We start from the raw sequence: 16,135 nt of genomic DNA on the forward strand, positions 1-16,135 counted from the left end.
AAGTTCCCAAGCTAATATCACACATATTACAAGCTTGATTTCAAATGAAAGATATAGTTATCCCATTGACTGCTAATGAATTTCATTTGGTTCTGACTCTTGGATCCGGAGTTACAGGTTGGTTAGTACGGTTACAGTGGAATTTCCTATATAAACAGTTACAATCGTAATGCCACAGAGGCTAAAATCTATTGAAATGCTCACCAAATTACATCTAATCGCAGATCTAGACCACTGATTGCGAATCAAACATTATTTGAATATATTGTTCATTATCGACGACTCAGGAAGTGCCGGATTCAGGCCATATTCCACAATTAAAGTAACATCGGTTCTTCGGCGATGACTGAGCCGATTTTCACAAACCAAGTCTCAAATAGAAGGCAAAATATGCAGTTGAGTATTGCGTCGCCATTCCGTGATGCAACTGGAAGTACATAATCATTAATAAAATTTTCGTAAGGATTATTTTACATCTCCAGTATTGTAATTCTTCGAAAGACTATCTCACAATATCATATTACCGTATAAAAGTGACCGCATATACGAGATATAGAAAGTGCGTCATCTCTCCTGACGCGGCCTGAAATCTCCTAGGCAAATCGTTTTGAAATTTTCGCACAGTCCTTATCATTGCTCAGGTAACTATGGGAGCGTCCTACAAAATTATTATTACTTTTTCATAACATGTCATAATTTAAAAATCGAGAAAAAATGAACCCATCGCGCGTTGCTGCGACTTTCAACGAAATATGAGGAAAACATAACTTGTTCCGAAGCGCCATCTGGCGGGCAGATAATCCCCATTCAATAGCACACAAACACGCTCCACAACAAATGCCTATGTGCCAATTTGTCGAACTGAGTCGATTGGTATGTGGTAGGTGTTTTGCAGCATCCTTTATATGATAATTGAAAATTGCTTTTTGCCATAATTCTTTGTTATTGTTACATATTTCAAATCTGGCTGAAGCTGAAGAAATTCTGTATCCAATGTTATCAATATCTCATTTTTTGATGTTTTGTGACATAGTCCGGTCTGACTTAACACCGACCATATGAGACTCGTCTCTCCGCGTTTCGAAAAAAGTTTTTAAAGGTTGAGCGAGTTCTATAAATTTCTTTTGTGAAAAATGTGAAATGAAGAAAATAGCAATAAACTCAGCACAATAAACTCAGAAAACTGCACTAAATTAGACACTCGGTAGCTGTCAAACTAAAAGGATATTTTTGAGAGCGAAAGGGATACAACGAAATTTACACTAGCCATAGGGGAGCCCAAAGCTGAATGGCGGTGTTTTCAAATTTCAATATTTATCAGTTTGATTTAGTTAGATTGTGCAAAGCACCCCGAACTCGCGGCATGTGATAATTGGTCGAAGTGAACGTCCCTTGCGTTGATATAATACATAAGAAGTCTGGCGTAAGCCTCAGAAATAAAAATTGTTGATAGCTAATTTTGTAGTGTGGATCACAAACTTGCCTCGCATCACAGTGGCACGACGAGTGACAAAACCTCAAAAATATCTTGTAAGGGATCATCTATAAACGACGTAGCATTTTTGGGTGATTTTTAACGCCCCCTCCCTCATCGTAACATTTCGTCACAAACCTCTAAATACCCATCCTGGTAATTACGTAGCTTGACGGTAACCCTTCCTCCCTCCTTGTCCCGGTAAATTAAAAAAAAAATAAAAAACGATGTTAGATGAAACGGGTAAGGTTGGCGTGACATCAGGTCCACCCCTATTCCTCTTTAAAAAAAACTACGTAGCATGACTTGACCCCCTGTCGTCAGATATCATCACAAAGTACAAAACTCCCCCTCCCCCATATAGTGCTACGTCTTTTATGGATGGTCCCTAAGGACCACTGATGTTATTGAATTTCCATTTGATTGCTTATTATCTCACATTCCGTCAATTTACCCCATACATGCCACCAACTTACCCCGGGGCTGGGGTAAATGGGCGGCTTTTCCACGTCACATATTTTCATCTCTAGAAATGTAGACAGTGTACGGAATATTTTGAAAAAAATTAGAGATGTTGCCAACAGTCTGCCCTTTCATGGAACGTGATCTACCAATATCAAAGCGGTAAAAAATGAACGCTGAAAACACTGCCAACTAGCCCCGATCTCCCCTATGCATAGAAAGTTTTTTTATGAACGTGTCCACTGGAAAACAGACAGAGAAAGAATGCCCGGAACGGTGAGAATGAAGAAACGGTGAAAACTCACCTTTATTGGAAACACTGAGAAAAGATATGTCCTCAAGCAGGAATCGAACCTGCGATCTCCTAGTCTCTAGTTGGGTGCGTTAACCACTCCGCCATCGAGGAACTATGATGATGCCATCACATGTTCCCAACAGTTTTTGTGATCACCGCTGCAGGCAATACCTCCTAATTGACCCATCGACCCCCAATGTGTCATATAAGCAGATCATCACCTCTCCCTCTGACCGGCCAAATCTCTCTCGTTATATATTTTTAGGTCCAGTGGACTGCACTCAAGGCTTGAGATATTTATTATCACTGTTTGCCCCATTTCCTAACTCAGTAATTTCAAAATTGATACCTGAAAAAAATTAGAAAAAATCTCTATGTTTAGCCACATACACCAAGTTTTATAATTCAGTCACAACTTTGTATGGAGTGATGCCACTGTGCTATTTAGCGTACATTTTACATACATTTTATACAAAAGTACATATTAAAAAAATACAACTTTTATTTGTAGTTCATTATACCGAATAGATACAGAAAGCTCTTTTTAAGATGTATCAAAGAATATAATCATTTGTGGAATAGATTAAAACTCATCACAAATTACACAAAAGAAAATTTACTTATTGCACTCGAAAACACATGTCCCCCACAATTCCTACAAAACAAAATGTTATGGAACATAACACTGGAGTATGTATTGTGCATTTATTCTCTGACTGAAAACGGACGGATAAAGTAACGACGCTGAAGACTCGCCATCTCTATTGTTTGTTTACCATTCATCTGTCAGTGTCATTCCAATCGAGCACGAAACCTATCGGTGACCATCGTTCGAGAAGGATAAAGTATTGGTTCGTTCGAGTAGTCGCTAAAATAGTCCTAGACGTAGAACAGATCCACCAAAATTTAACATCAAATATCGTACTAATACAACCACTTGTGAATATGAGCGACCGAAAATAAAAAGTAAGAGTTGGGAGAAAAAACCTTTTTAATCTTGACCATCACGATGTACGGATGCTCCTGCGTACGATTTCTTTATTTTAGCCGCTTTTTAAAATTTGGGGTTCGTTTTTGCCGAGTTTTACGAGTGAGAACTTTTTAAACGATTTTTATGCTGAAGGATCTCTGTGCGATTTTTAGATTTGAAGTTTATTCCCTTTTTTTATTCTAATACATTTGAAACGCTTTTTACGAAGTATGTTCAGTTGTAGCTTTTGTTTTAAGTCGTTCATATGAAATGAATGAAACAGCAAGAGACAGCGAGTGCGTGATCATTGTTTTGGTTTGACTGCAACCGCACCCCACCGTGACCCCCCCCCCCTCACTATACCCGGCATAAGAAGCAGCATGATGAATAAAAGTATTATTTTCTATGCAATAAATTATACGTTAGTTATATTATGCAAATAATGCAAACATGTTTTCATCATTGTTAGGATTTTGCAAGTATTCTTTATTCGACACATATGCGAATTAAAATGATTGCAAAACCCCAGCAGTACGAAACCGCATACACCATACGCATATCCCCTGTATACGACCGCTTACTTTCAGACCCCGCAGAAGTTGCTGCTATTATCCAGCCTTCGAGTAAATTCACAATTAGGCAATCCATGAGACGTTTCTGATCAGCTGATTATTTCTTGCTTACTTCTTCTGACGTTACTCCGAGGGGTGCGACGTCCGCCAATATCGTTGATTCGAACCAACATCAAACGAATCGGACTAACAAAAGATGTTTGTCGGACGATTTTTTCTGTTCGCAGGAGTAGACTTGTTGAAAGAGCCAACCGCTGAATTGTCAAACAAACGTCTAATGGATTCCCTGATATTTCATTTTATTTGAGACACACAACAAGAGGCAACGCCATATGTGTAATAGAAACGGAGAAAAAGAGACTCCGCCAACTTACCCCAGCGCCAACTATCCTCGGGCTCCAGTACTCTTATGGCGTTTTTGCTTGAACCAGAAACTGAGTCAGGTTCTAACCCCAACCGCTATCAGTTCATACATTTTGACAGCAGTTGGGGTTAGAAACTTACTCAGTTTCGCTTCAAGCAAAAACGGCATTAATTTTGTGTTCTGTACCTAGTTTAAAACCCAGTTTCGCCTTAGACAAAATCGACATCAGTATGACTTCTTCTCTAAATAGTGCACGGAAAGCCCTTTCAAGAAAATTTCAACCACATAACTAATATTTTTTTCGATTTCTGCTAGTAAGCTTTCAGTGAACCGAGGATATTGTTTATTGAAAATATCAAGAAAAAGTTATTGAACATTTATTTTGATGAATTGATAACGGTAATGCTGTCAGTCTCATCCTGCCCATAAACATCATGGTCCATACAAATACATCTAAGCCGAAGACGTTTGACTTAGCTTGGACACAATCGCTTTTCAGTACATATTGCATCGATCAAATTTTTACTGCTTGGCGAATAGGTATTGAATAATACATCCACCGCGTCAGTAACTCCATCTTGTAGCATATTTTATATCCATTACCAACATTACAAAACCATATATAAAAGAGAAATACCAAAACAACATGCGTATATGCAGACAGTTTGACAGTTCAGTACCATATATCAGTGTTTGTAAACAGATTTGATCGCCAAACATCGTAATCATGTATAGCTAGAACAAATTTTGGATTGATTATAGAAAATTGCCTACGTGCAAGGCCAACAAAGACTTGTCAATTTGCAAAGATTGATTGTTTGATGGAGATTAGAGGGAATTCAACTGTGTGTAATAGTTTGCCTTCGTGTACAGGGAACACTATTAAAAATGCCTTCGTTCGAGGGCATATCGCTGAAAGATGTATTGGCAATGTCGGCTACCATCTCAACAGTGCTGCAATTTCTAACAGGATCGTAAGATGAATTTTTTTATCAATATTAGGCACGAAATCTCTTATCGTTTATTTCAGGGTAATATGTCACAGATACATTAGAAAAAAATCTACTGGTGAAACGTCTGGCTTTCCATTTGTGTCTGGATTTTTATCGTAAGTGGTGCTCATTAATGAAATTTTATGGAAATTTTGCTTTTTGAGAAAATCAATTGGTCGCACACAATAAAAGATTGATTCACTCATTTCCATGTTTCAATAGACAGTAATCAGTTTCTAACTTTTCATTGCAGCTGCTTTCTGTGGTTGAAGTACGGCATTCTTACTAGGGAGCATACCGTAATTTTCGTCAATACTATTGGTTCAGCGTTATTTTTTTCTTATGTTGTTATTTATTTCACATTTTCCGTTAACAAACGAGTAGTTATTCGCCAGTGTCTGGCAGTATGCAGTTTTATTTTGATTTGCGCGCTTTACTCAACATATGAACCGGATGTGGACAAAATAATCAGTGTTATTGGTATGCCAGAGATGAACCGGTGCTAACTATAATTCATACTCTCATCTTATTTATTGCAGGTCTGATATGTTGTTGCGTGGGAGTTTTATTTTTCGCTTCTCCTTTCACAAAGTTGGCGCATGTGATACGTACAAAAAACACCGAAAGTCTTCCATTTCCCATCATTGTTGCTTCCTTTTTCGTGTCGCTTCAGTGGTTTGTTTACGGATTGCTGATCGATGATAGGTTTATTCAGGTATTATTTGTGTGTTTTACCTGTAAGAATAAATCAGTTCTGATGGCATTTTTCTTTCCAGATTCCAAATCTTCTCGGGTGTATTTTATCGTCCACCCAGTTGTTCCTTTATGTTGTTTACCCAAGTCGAAAATTATATTCTGCCGGGGGTCCTGCTTATCAACAACTGCGGCCGGAGGATGGCGCCCCTTGATCTCTAATGTGCGGGCGTTCTATTTTGCACGGCACCGCTAGTTACCTAAATGCCAGTTGTTGATGCAGTCACTGTATTTCAAATCAATGTAAAAATATGTTGTAAGATATTATGTATATAGTCAAGTGCAGTAGCATCACATTAAAGAACAGAAAACCGGTTCGTCTCAAAAAATCGAGTTAGAATCTACCCCGACCACCTTTGTAATCAATGCACAGAATGACCTTTCTTGGCAAACTTTTTTCAACCGTACATAGAGTTCCAAAACTACTTATTTTTCCTTGGAAAAAATAATATTATTATTATCTATTTTGATCAAGATATGTGGTTTTATCGCAATGTTACAAGCGGCTTAATTTTTACATTCCTATGATCAATACAATACTTCTATAGTATTTACAATACTCCAACTACATTACAAATAGAGTTAAATGCAGTCAAAATTGATAGATTTTATCAGTTTTCAACAGCCCGGGGACAACTTGACAGATAGTGCTTGTTTCATATATGTACCATTGATTTGATGGGGGCGCTAGTATGCCTTCTCTGTATGAGTACCACGAACAACGAAACGAAATAGTTTCAAGAGAAAAGCGTACTTCGTTACGTGTGTTCTGAACGCCGTCAATGCAGCAAGAACGATATTTAGAAAAAACGTATTCCAAAATATGGATAAAGAAAACAATTATTAGAGAATAAATTTATCCCTAACTGGAAAATGTCAGGAAGGTACATAAATCTTATTATAAGTTGAACAGGAAGTCGTTGTTTTTTAGTTTTATTGTTGTATGAAGTGTGTAATCGGTAAATCATTGGTGCTTTTTGCCCGAGAAATATGAATGAAAAACATTTTGGCCAATGAAATCAAATCACCAAGCCTAACAATTCGTGAACCTATGACATCTTGTTTCAAATTAATCAAGAATTCTAGAATTTTGTTTGGGAATATAAACAAAATACGTAGGATTTTCCACATAGTTAGCAAAATTGGCTTTGGATAGAATTTGTGCGCTTTTACCAGAATTCTGTCAGCAAACCGGTAGTGCCCGGTTTTAGCAAGAATGCTGCCAGAAATGTACAATTATGTTCGACTCTTGCCAGAGTTTTGTTCGACTTTTGCAATAATTCTGTCCGGAAGATTTTGCGATGGTTCTGGTACGGATCCCTTCAGAATTCATTTCGCATTTTAATCGGATCCAGCTCTACAGAAAAAAGAAAACTAATGGAACGGCTTCTACCGGAAGATTTCATGTTGGTTCGATCTTGAAGATTTTCGGAAATTTCAATATAAGTGGAAGGGGCTCGATTTTGAAAGCCATCTTCTTGTATTTCTAAAAATCTAAATTTCTAAATATTTTTCTTGGGTTTTTTTGATCCAAAATGGAATCTATGTTTCTGTTAAGTCACTCCGGATTAAACAGGAGCAAAAACTCTTTGCTCCTTTTTACTCCGGTTTGCTACCAGAAGAAGAAAAAAGAGAAGAAGAGAGTACAGGAACGATTTTCTCCGGAGTACTTCCAGTTTCTCCTGGTACTGGAACAGACCTAATTGTGAGCATTCAAATGAAAGGTGATAGCCCGAATTATCAAGCTAAGTTGTTTTTGTAAGCATGTCTTGTGGAAACCAAAAGTTATAGCTGTTGAAAGTTATGGTGCTCTACAGACACCATAAGTTGGAAAGGGTTAAAAATCGCGACGGACCTTCTCCTATCCAAACGTTTGTTTTGGTTTTGGGTTGGTCTTGATATTAACATATTATATAAGCAACCATTTTTACACAATAGTGTTTGATGGCATTTTTTTTAAATCGGTAGGTTGTGATGCAAAACTGCACGAGAGTCTTTGTGAAAAATGTATAAACTGAACAGTAAATTGAAACAAAAAATATTTTTAGGATTGAAATCTAATATTCAACTTATTCAGCAAAAAGCTGAAGATAAAAGAAATGTTTTAAATAAAGTTGCATCGTGGAAAAGCAATTAATATAAAAGATTTTTTGAATATCAACAACTAATGTATTTCTAATGTCTATTGTTAGGCAATCAATTTTTTTAAAAAATATACCAAATTCTATCAGCCTTATTCTGCATTACGACGGATCGCTTTTTCGAACGAATGTGATTTGCATTCTCAATAACGACAGCAAAACTAAACGGGAGCCTGCTCTTCGATCGAACTACATTCGTTTGAAAATGCGATCCGTCGTAATGCAGATTCAGGCTGCATATTTCGAAGCAGCTTACTTCTAATGTTTCTATATAAAAGATATGTGTTTTAAAATTTTGTGCTGCAATAGTTTACCACTTTTTGAATGTAAATTACTGTCATTGTACTGAGCGAAATAGTTTGATTTTATTTGCTATCCAGGACCGTCTTAAGACCAGCAGGGGGCTGGTCACTGTTGGACGAAGGGGTCACTAGTTGAACAAACGTAGACAGAGTTACATTCGATGCATATGATTAAGTGTCACATCACAGAGATGACATCAGCATATCGTATTTTACTTCACTCGTTCCAAAACGGGATATGGCAATGACAAGTGAAAAGATAAGAAAACAAATGAAAACTAGCAATATGCGTTGCATTCTTCGTAATAGCATCCGTATAATTGAATACACGGTTAGCAGTATACTGATAGAATTAACAATAGTAATTTGGTCTCCCTAGTTACATTGCGTTGTTTGAGAACGAAGAGTTTCTTGACCAAGAAGGAGGAATAAAAGAGGGCAGATTTACCGTAAATTCACCATTCAAACTCCTTTGTCCAGGCCAGTTTATGATGCGTTCGGTTATGCATAACTGCGTAAATACTAGAACATCATTTATATATGCTATTACTTTCCAATAGATGCCAATCTTCATTGTTCGTCCATCTAATTATTACTAGTTTGGAAGTCTAACGCTGAAGTATAGCACATGAAGTTGACACATTAAATGTGGAAAAAATACAGGACAAGTCCTTCTCCGAACGACGCAGAATAACCAATTTTAATTGTATTACAGTTTAATGCGTAATGTTCACAATCTTCTACTCTCACGGTTTCAAAAAATCGATTTTTTTTTCTTTGTTTAATTCCAATCTATATGTGTCTGAGAATATGCCACAGAAAGGATTTGATGAAAATCATATTCATATTCATGGCATGTTTCTAGGAACCGAAAGGTACCCATCTCCGGCCGTTTCGGAGACACTAAGCGCAGCGCACCACGATGGCGCTTGTCTATGGAAAAATCATTGTTTAAAGAATTCACTGGTCATTTTTTGTCGGTTTATGTATATGTGAGCTTCTGTGAATAGTTTCTTGTTTTTTTGAGGACGAGAAAATCGTACAAAAGAAAGAATGTGTCGGACATGTTGAGAAGCGTATGGGAACGAGATTACAAAAACTGAAGAAAGACTACAAAGGTATCGGTGGGAAAGAAAAGGGAAAGTTGACGGACAAATCAATCGGCTCGCAAACAAAATTTTATGGGCTGGCGATTCAGAGAAACTCAAATTCTGTAGAACATATGCGAAATGCAATATGGGCCTCCCTGGAACACTGCTCGTCATCGAACGAAAAACACTCAAAGTGTTCACTCGGTGAGGACAGTTGGTGCAAGTGGCGTCAGGCCGAAGCAAAAGGAACTTTAAAAACTTTCGAACATGTCAGGTTCTATGAAAGTCTATCATCTAATAATTTATTAGAAAAATGCTTCGGAGCTCACACCAAAAACATCAATGAGTCTCTGAATAATAGAATCATTGTCTTAGCGCCATAACACTTGCACAAATTCTGGCAGGCAGGTGGTCAATATTTCGACTTATTTTGCCGTCAGTATCTTCAACCAAGGATTTTCATCGATATTACAAGCTATGGAGATGTTGGGAAATACGTTGGGGACTGAAACTGAAAGATAGCACAGCACATTGACTCAACGGTGAATTTGTCAATTTGTTCCATTTTTATGGCCCCTAAGGCCAAAAAATAATGTAAAAATTGGAAATTTTCACGAATCGTTACATAATTTTTGCAAATCATAAAATTAAAAAAAAACAACCCTCACGGGAAAACAATATAATATGATAAAAATATGAGTTTCCTGATTATAGATAACCTAATTTGCCAAAACTTTACTTAAGCGAGGCCCATGCAGTTTTAACATCAATGTCATCAATCGCGAGAGATTTTTCTTTTCGTCTTCAAAAATAAAATTGAAAAGCCAAAACATGTATCTTCGAAAGAAAAAAAAGTTTCAAAATCCATTGAGTAGATGCTTTACAATTTATTCCCGAAAAATCGCTAAATTTCAGGCTTCGTGAGTAGAAGTTTCTTTGTACACTTTAGTATTCATATTGTAACACAACCAAAAAATAGCTAAGCAAACGTAAGACAATTCAGCTCCGTATCGCAAGAATTCGAAATTATCCCGTCACAGATCTAGAAACGACTCAAACAATGGAGGCCTCAGTTTAGACAGTGTCTGATATTTATCGCCAGAGTTAAATTTAATATCGCAAAAAAATTCAAGCAAACAATAATTCGAATTTGACCAGATTTTTTTTGGGCTGGCAAGCAATCTACAGAAGCGACAAACGAAGTCTGATTTAAGTGACAACCGGGATTATAAACCAAAGCAGGGAACTTACCACAAACAAAGTGCCTTAAAAACGTCGACTATCTTTTTAGACAAGATTGTGGTTCTTTCGTGTTTTGACCTGATTTGTCAAATCATGTCGTGCCGTTATGCAAAATCAGTTCTAGAGTTACATAGAGTCATTAAGATAAGTTTTGTGACCAAAGACTGTCTAGATCTTTAGTGAATCGAAAAATACTGGGCAATTACGAAGCAGCAGCTAAAAAAATCAGATATTGCTAAAATGAAATGAAAAGTATCACTAATTCAACTTTTCTCACGACCACAAATATTTTTTTTTTGCAAGTAGGATGTAATATTAAATTTGTTTCCGCGAGATGCTCTGCACTACACTAAATTGCAAAACTTATTTACAGGGAATCAACATACAAAAATTAGTTCTGTCGTCCTAAGCCTACATAATTACGCCGCGTACATCAATCCAGATTGTAAATTAGCATGTTCCAGATTTGTAGAACATCTTATAACACAACATAAAAATGGATAGAGGAATAGCAAGATAGGTGTGAGTCGTGACTTTTGTTATGATTGGGGTGGGCGGGGGATGGCATGTGAGAAGTGGTAACTGATTGGTAGTGCCGTCTTATTATTTTTATATTTTATGCGATATTTTGCTTCCTTGTATCATTATTATGAATAATGCAACTGGTATTTTTGGCCATAGCCTCCGTTCCCAGTGTAACCTAAATCTTGCAAAAGTTTTCTCAAGAAGTTTGGGAATCGAAAATACAGTTGCCTTCGATAATGTCACGACTACAATAAGAATATGAATTATATGAGAAATGTTTTGTCGTACTACTAGGTGGATTACTTTGTGATTTGTGAATTCATATACCAACCAACATCTAACCCACGGCTGAACGCAACGCCTAATCCTAGTGGTAAATACATCCATTTATAATAAAATTCCGTCTAAAGAGAACCTTTGAGGAGAATTTTCACATTACTTTCTGATAAATAGCTCAATCATTATTGAATAAAATATTTTCAGAATTAAAATCATTGAATCACGAAAATATATTTTCATACCCCAGTATTCCCCGGCCTCGGAAGTTTAAGCGAATCCTATAATTTTTATGTAAGAAATGTAAAAAGGTTGAAATGTTTGTAGTTTTTTGAACAATTCATTTGCATGTAACAGATATCGCTCTCGCTGGCACGTGCCGAATACCAAACCAGAATCTTTTTTCCTGTCGCCTCAACAAGCAATTAAGCATCTTTGGTTTTTCGATTTCGCTGATGCACCCTTACTAAGTAAATAATCATTTTTCCCCGTGCAACATTGCGATCGAAAAGCAACAAATCATCCCGCAACCATTTAGTCCTAACGGTAATCCAGGAAGCTGTGCATATTATAGTGGTTGTTTGTTTTCGTCCTTCTTTGTGCCTTTGCTTCCGACCGGGTGTTGTTCTCTTGAATTAAAAAAAAAGATCAACAAATACATTGGCAATTTATCGTATCCGATTTTGCCCTACACCCTAAACAACCCTCTCCTTTAGATTCGTCCATTGAGCTCATCCGTAGGTTACGCAACGATTTGAAGTATAGGGTAAATCAAACAAAACAACGAAACACGCGAAATCATGAGTGTTAAATGAGAAGGTTTCGGATATTGCGTAACACTATTAAAGGAAGGACTGCTGTCGATTTTTTTACTGGTAAAAAACCCGGCGATAAATGTTTTCTCTGGTAACATGTTTGATATGGTTTGATGTGGGATATGGATAATAGAATCTATTCAATACAGATTTGTTAATGTAGCACAGATGCATTGAATTAATTGCCCAGGATCACACTTTTTTAAACGCACAATACGATGCATCCTAATTGTAACAATTTGGGATAGTTTTTAGCATTGAAAATGCTTTACTTTACTATATGGGGCTGGGGCTAGGTGTAAAACTAAAATCTGATTTCGAACAGCGTCACGAAAATGTGGCATAATTTTAAATTATAATTACAGTACTGTAGCGTTGTTAATTGTTGATAGATTTGTATCATTTATACACTAATCGATTCAGAGAAGTTCAACTTAAAAATTGGTTGCAACTATAAATTGCTATTTCAACTGTACACTATTGAAAAATCCGTATTATTGTGAAAATATTGGGAAAATGTAAGAAAATAGACAAAGTTTTCGCTTACGTTTTGTTAATTGTTGATGGATTTTCATAATTCGAACACCAATCGATTCTAAAAATTGCCAGTGAAATTTTTTTATCAAATTTATCTATGTATTTTATTAACACACTATTGAAAAAATACTTAAATATGCAATTAATTGGGAAAACATATACAATTTTCACAAATTTGCGCAAGACTTTCCCTAACACGGACCTCATCTCGACATTCATAAGCATTCTATGCATTCCATCGCTTGATATAAAAGGAATATTTTTGACCGAATTCCTTCATTGTCATGCCTGCTCTACCGACGGAACTAATTAGATTATCGCTCCTGTTGCTTGTAGGCAGGGCAGGAAATATTCGAACCGAATCTATGTTCGATTACTTTCAAAGCGCGAAGCTTTGCGTTACTGGTTCGTATTCACAAGCTTCGCATCACAATCGCTTACATTTGGGCGATACTTTTGCATGCTCTTCGGCGAGGACAAATGAAGCTTCTTGTTCATTTCATTGATGTTCGGAAAGATATGTAAAAGCTTTTGCGTAGTTTTCGACGAACACGAGCTAAGCTCTTGGTTCGTGTGATGGATATTTTTGAAACAGTTACACGGAGCTTCGAAGCGATGTTCGCGAATACAGAAAAAAGATTACCTCGAAGTATTTCAGAATCGCGAACACCGAAGGATTATATCAATTTAGCATCGCGAGGGCCATCGCTTTATTCAAATACCTACCTACTAGTTATGCAAAAAAAGTATATTCTAGACAGAGGCCTTGTATTAAGGGTGGAATAGGTGAAAAATAATTGTGACAATGTGTAGCTTATGGATGCTGGGGTTAACTGAAAAGTGACGTAACAAGTTTATTTAAGATACCCTACTGATATATTATATATAGTAGGGATAAAATCAAGATTTCGTGACAAGGCGGGGATAAATTTTCAAATGAAATACATTAGGGCTAGAAAATCAAGTTAAACACAATGTACACAACGTATTGAGTGGCTCGCTTATCTTAGTCATGTTCCTATGTCAGTTTCTTGAGGATCCAGTTATGTCAGTTTCTTGAGGATAAAGATATCGATATCCATTCAAAGGAAAAAATCGATTATCAGTTAAATAAATAACGTCATGATGTGTATGATGAATCCTAGAAATAAATAGGGAATGTCAATAAACTCGACCATTCCCGATTCATATTTGGCAGTTCTGGTCGTTTTGTAAATCTTGTTTTCGACTAACAGTAAAACCATTTTGATTCAGAAGTATGTTTTAGAATGGCGCATGTTTTTTCGTGCACTTATTTAAAAAAACGCTTTGAATCCATCTACCAGTGTGATGAGACATTTTTATAACTGTTTTCGAATATTATATCGGTTGAGAACTTTTAGAACATGATATTTCGAGAAATTTTGAAAGTGAAATTAAATCAGTTGTAAAGTTATAGAAAATAGCCTTTTAAAATGAACGGACAATCGAATTATTACTAATACTTTATGAATACATTATCTAAGTTCTTCATTCAATGCAATATGTATGCAAAAAGTTAAAAACTGGATTTCCCTTGAGAACTGGGCCAAAAAATCGAAAAAAATGTGTTGGCAATCCGAGAACTAGAACAGAAATTGTAACCCTTGGACCTCTGAAGTGCATGCGTACAAAATGCTATAGTCTAATGTTTGTTTTCATTCATTTCATTTAATAATTTTCAGTTAAGCAATTCTGTCGCAAACTGCATTGTGGAGCGAGGGTCATAACTTCCTAAATTTAAGTGTTCCTATTAATTTAATACACTCTCTTTAACATAAACTACTCTAACGAATGAACGAATGGGAGTAGGTTCGATAAATTTTGAAAGAAGCCGTTAAATCAACCACTTAAGGGATTACACCACCGCAAAATTGAAAAAAAAATGGAAATTGATCTTGATTGATTTTATTATTCCATATCAACATTTGAATAGGGCTAATAAGATTTGTGAACAAACTTTTGTTTTGCTGATTTCTCTTAATTTGTTATCATTTCAACACAGAAAACATTTGAAATCGATTCTACCAAGGGCAAAGATGTTGATTCATGTGTATTTTTAATAAAATTCAACTCTGTAGCGGAAGCGAAATAAGTTTGTTTACAAAAGTCTCATTAGCCCTTTTGAAGAATTACTATTGTATTGATCTTAAATATGGGTCTTCAAAATAATATATCAAAATATGGAATGCGACAAATGCGAATAATAATGGAAATACAGTATTCGAAAAAGTTCGAGTTTAGAACGACTTTCATTCTACTTGGAGTTATTTATTTCGCTTCTCATTTTCCGAGATTTCCCTTACATAAAGAATTTCGGCTATAACTGATTCAAAAAAAAAAATACAGGGGGCCCTAAAGATTTCTTTCTTTTATTTTTTATTAGTAAAATTCAAATAAGGGAAGATTACATCATGGAGAAGATAAACCAAATTTTGTCCTTTTCAGAATTGTTTTTGGATTTCCAACAAAAAAAAATCACTAGAACATTGTTTGTAAGTTCTTTGCGTTTCTCCATCAGTAATTAGTTAACAAATACAATACAAACAAGTTGGAATATCCTTCTCATTATTTATCACAAAACACATGTACAGGAGTCAGGAAATAAATTTCATAAAAGTGGAACATGTAATAAGTTTGACACTTCATTTATTAAGTGAACAGATTCTGTCGAAAATGTTTGAAAATAAATATTTTGTCTCTTGTGATTAGGTAATCAACCAATAAACTTATAAAACAATATTATAAAAATCATTTGGAAGCTTTCCTCATGGTTTGGTACAGATGCCAAGAAATTATAATTCAATTAATGACAATAATAATGGATTCAAGTATGTAGGTATTTGTTAACAAATTCATTTGGTAAAATTAAAAATAACGTTTAACACACAAATCATCGCATATTATTGAGTGAATATGACTAGCCGATTTAGGAATGTTGCGCAAGAACGTTAGAAACCGCAACAAGTTGAAAACAAAGGCCAACGGACTACGCCTAACTACCCCTCAGTGGATGCAAATAACTGAAGTTCGCCGTCTAACTGAACTCGGACGTCAGCAGTGAGATTCCATCCGAAAATTGTTCTTTTTAGGAAGAATTTGTTTTAGATAGGGAGATTATTAAGAGAGGGGTAATGGTTTTAGCGTTAAAAAACACTATTTGCGATTTTTTTAGAAATTTGGGCGAAGCGAATTGATCAAAACTTTTGTACATTATAATGTATCATTTCATCCAAAAGAGTCATTTCACCAAAAAACATTTTTTCACGCTGAAACCCTTACCCCCTTAAACATACTTTATACATC

The 16,135-nt window shown here is 35.9% G+C and overlaps 1 protein-coding gene across 1 annotated transcript; it reads left to right on the plus strand.

Annotated features, from left to right (window-relative positions):
• The first annotated feature begins 4,778 nt into the window (after positions 1 to 4,778).
• Positions 4,779 to 6,193, plus strand: LOC131691133 (sugar transporter SWEET1). The gene is made up of 5 exons (XM_058977308.1): positions 4,779 to 5,111; positions 5,168 to 5,245; positions 5,383 to 5,609; positions 5,669 to 5,844; positions 5,906 to 6,193. The coding sequence occupies exons 1-5, from the start codon at positions 5,026 to 5,028 to the stop codon at positions 6,035 to 6,037; spliced, it is 699 nt and encodes a 232-aa protein (XP_058833291.1). The 5' UTR covers positions 4,779 to 5,025; the 3' UTR covers positions 6,038 to 6,193.
• The last annotated feature ends 9,942 nt before the right edge of the window (positions 6,194 to 16,135 follow it).

The sequence above is a fragment of the Topomyia yanbarensis genome, chromosome 3 (genome assembly GCF_030247195.1).
Source record: "Topomyia yanbarensis strain Yona2022 chromosome 3, ASM3024719v1, whole genome shotgun sequence".
In the NCBI taxonomy this organism is placed as follows: domain Eukaryota; kingdom Metazoa; phylum Arthropoda; class Insecta; order Diptera; family Culicidae; genus Topomyia; species Topomyia yanbarensis.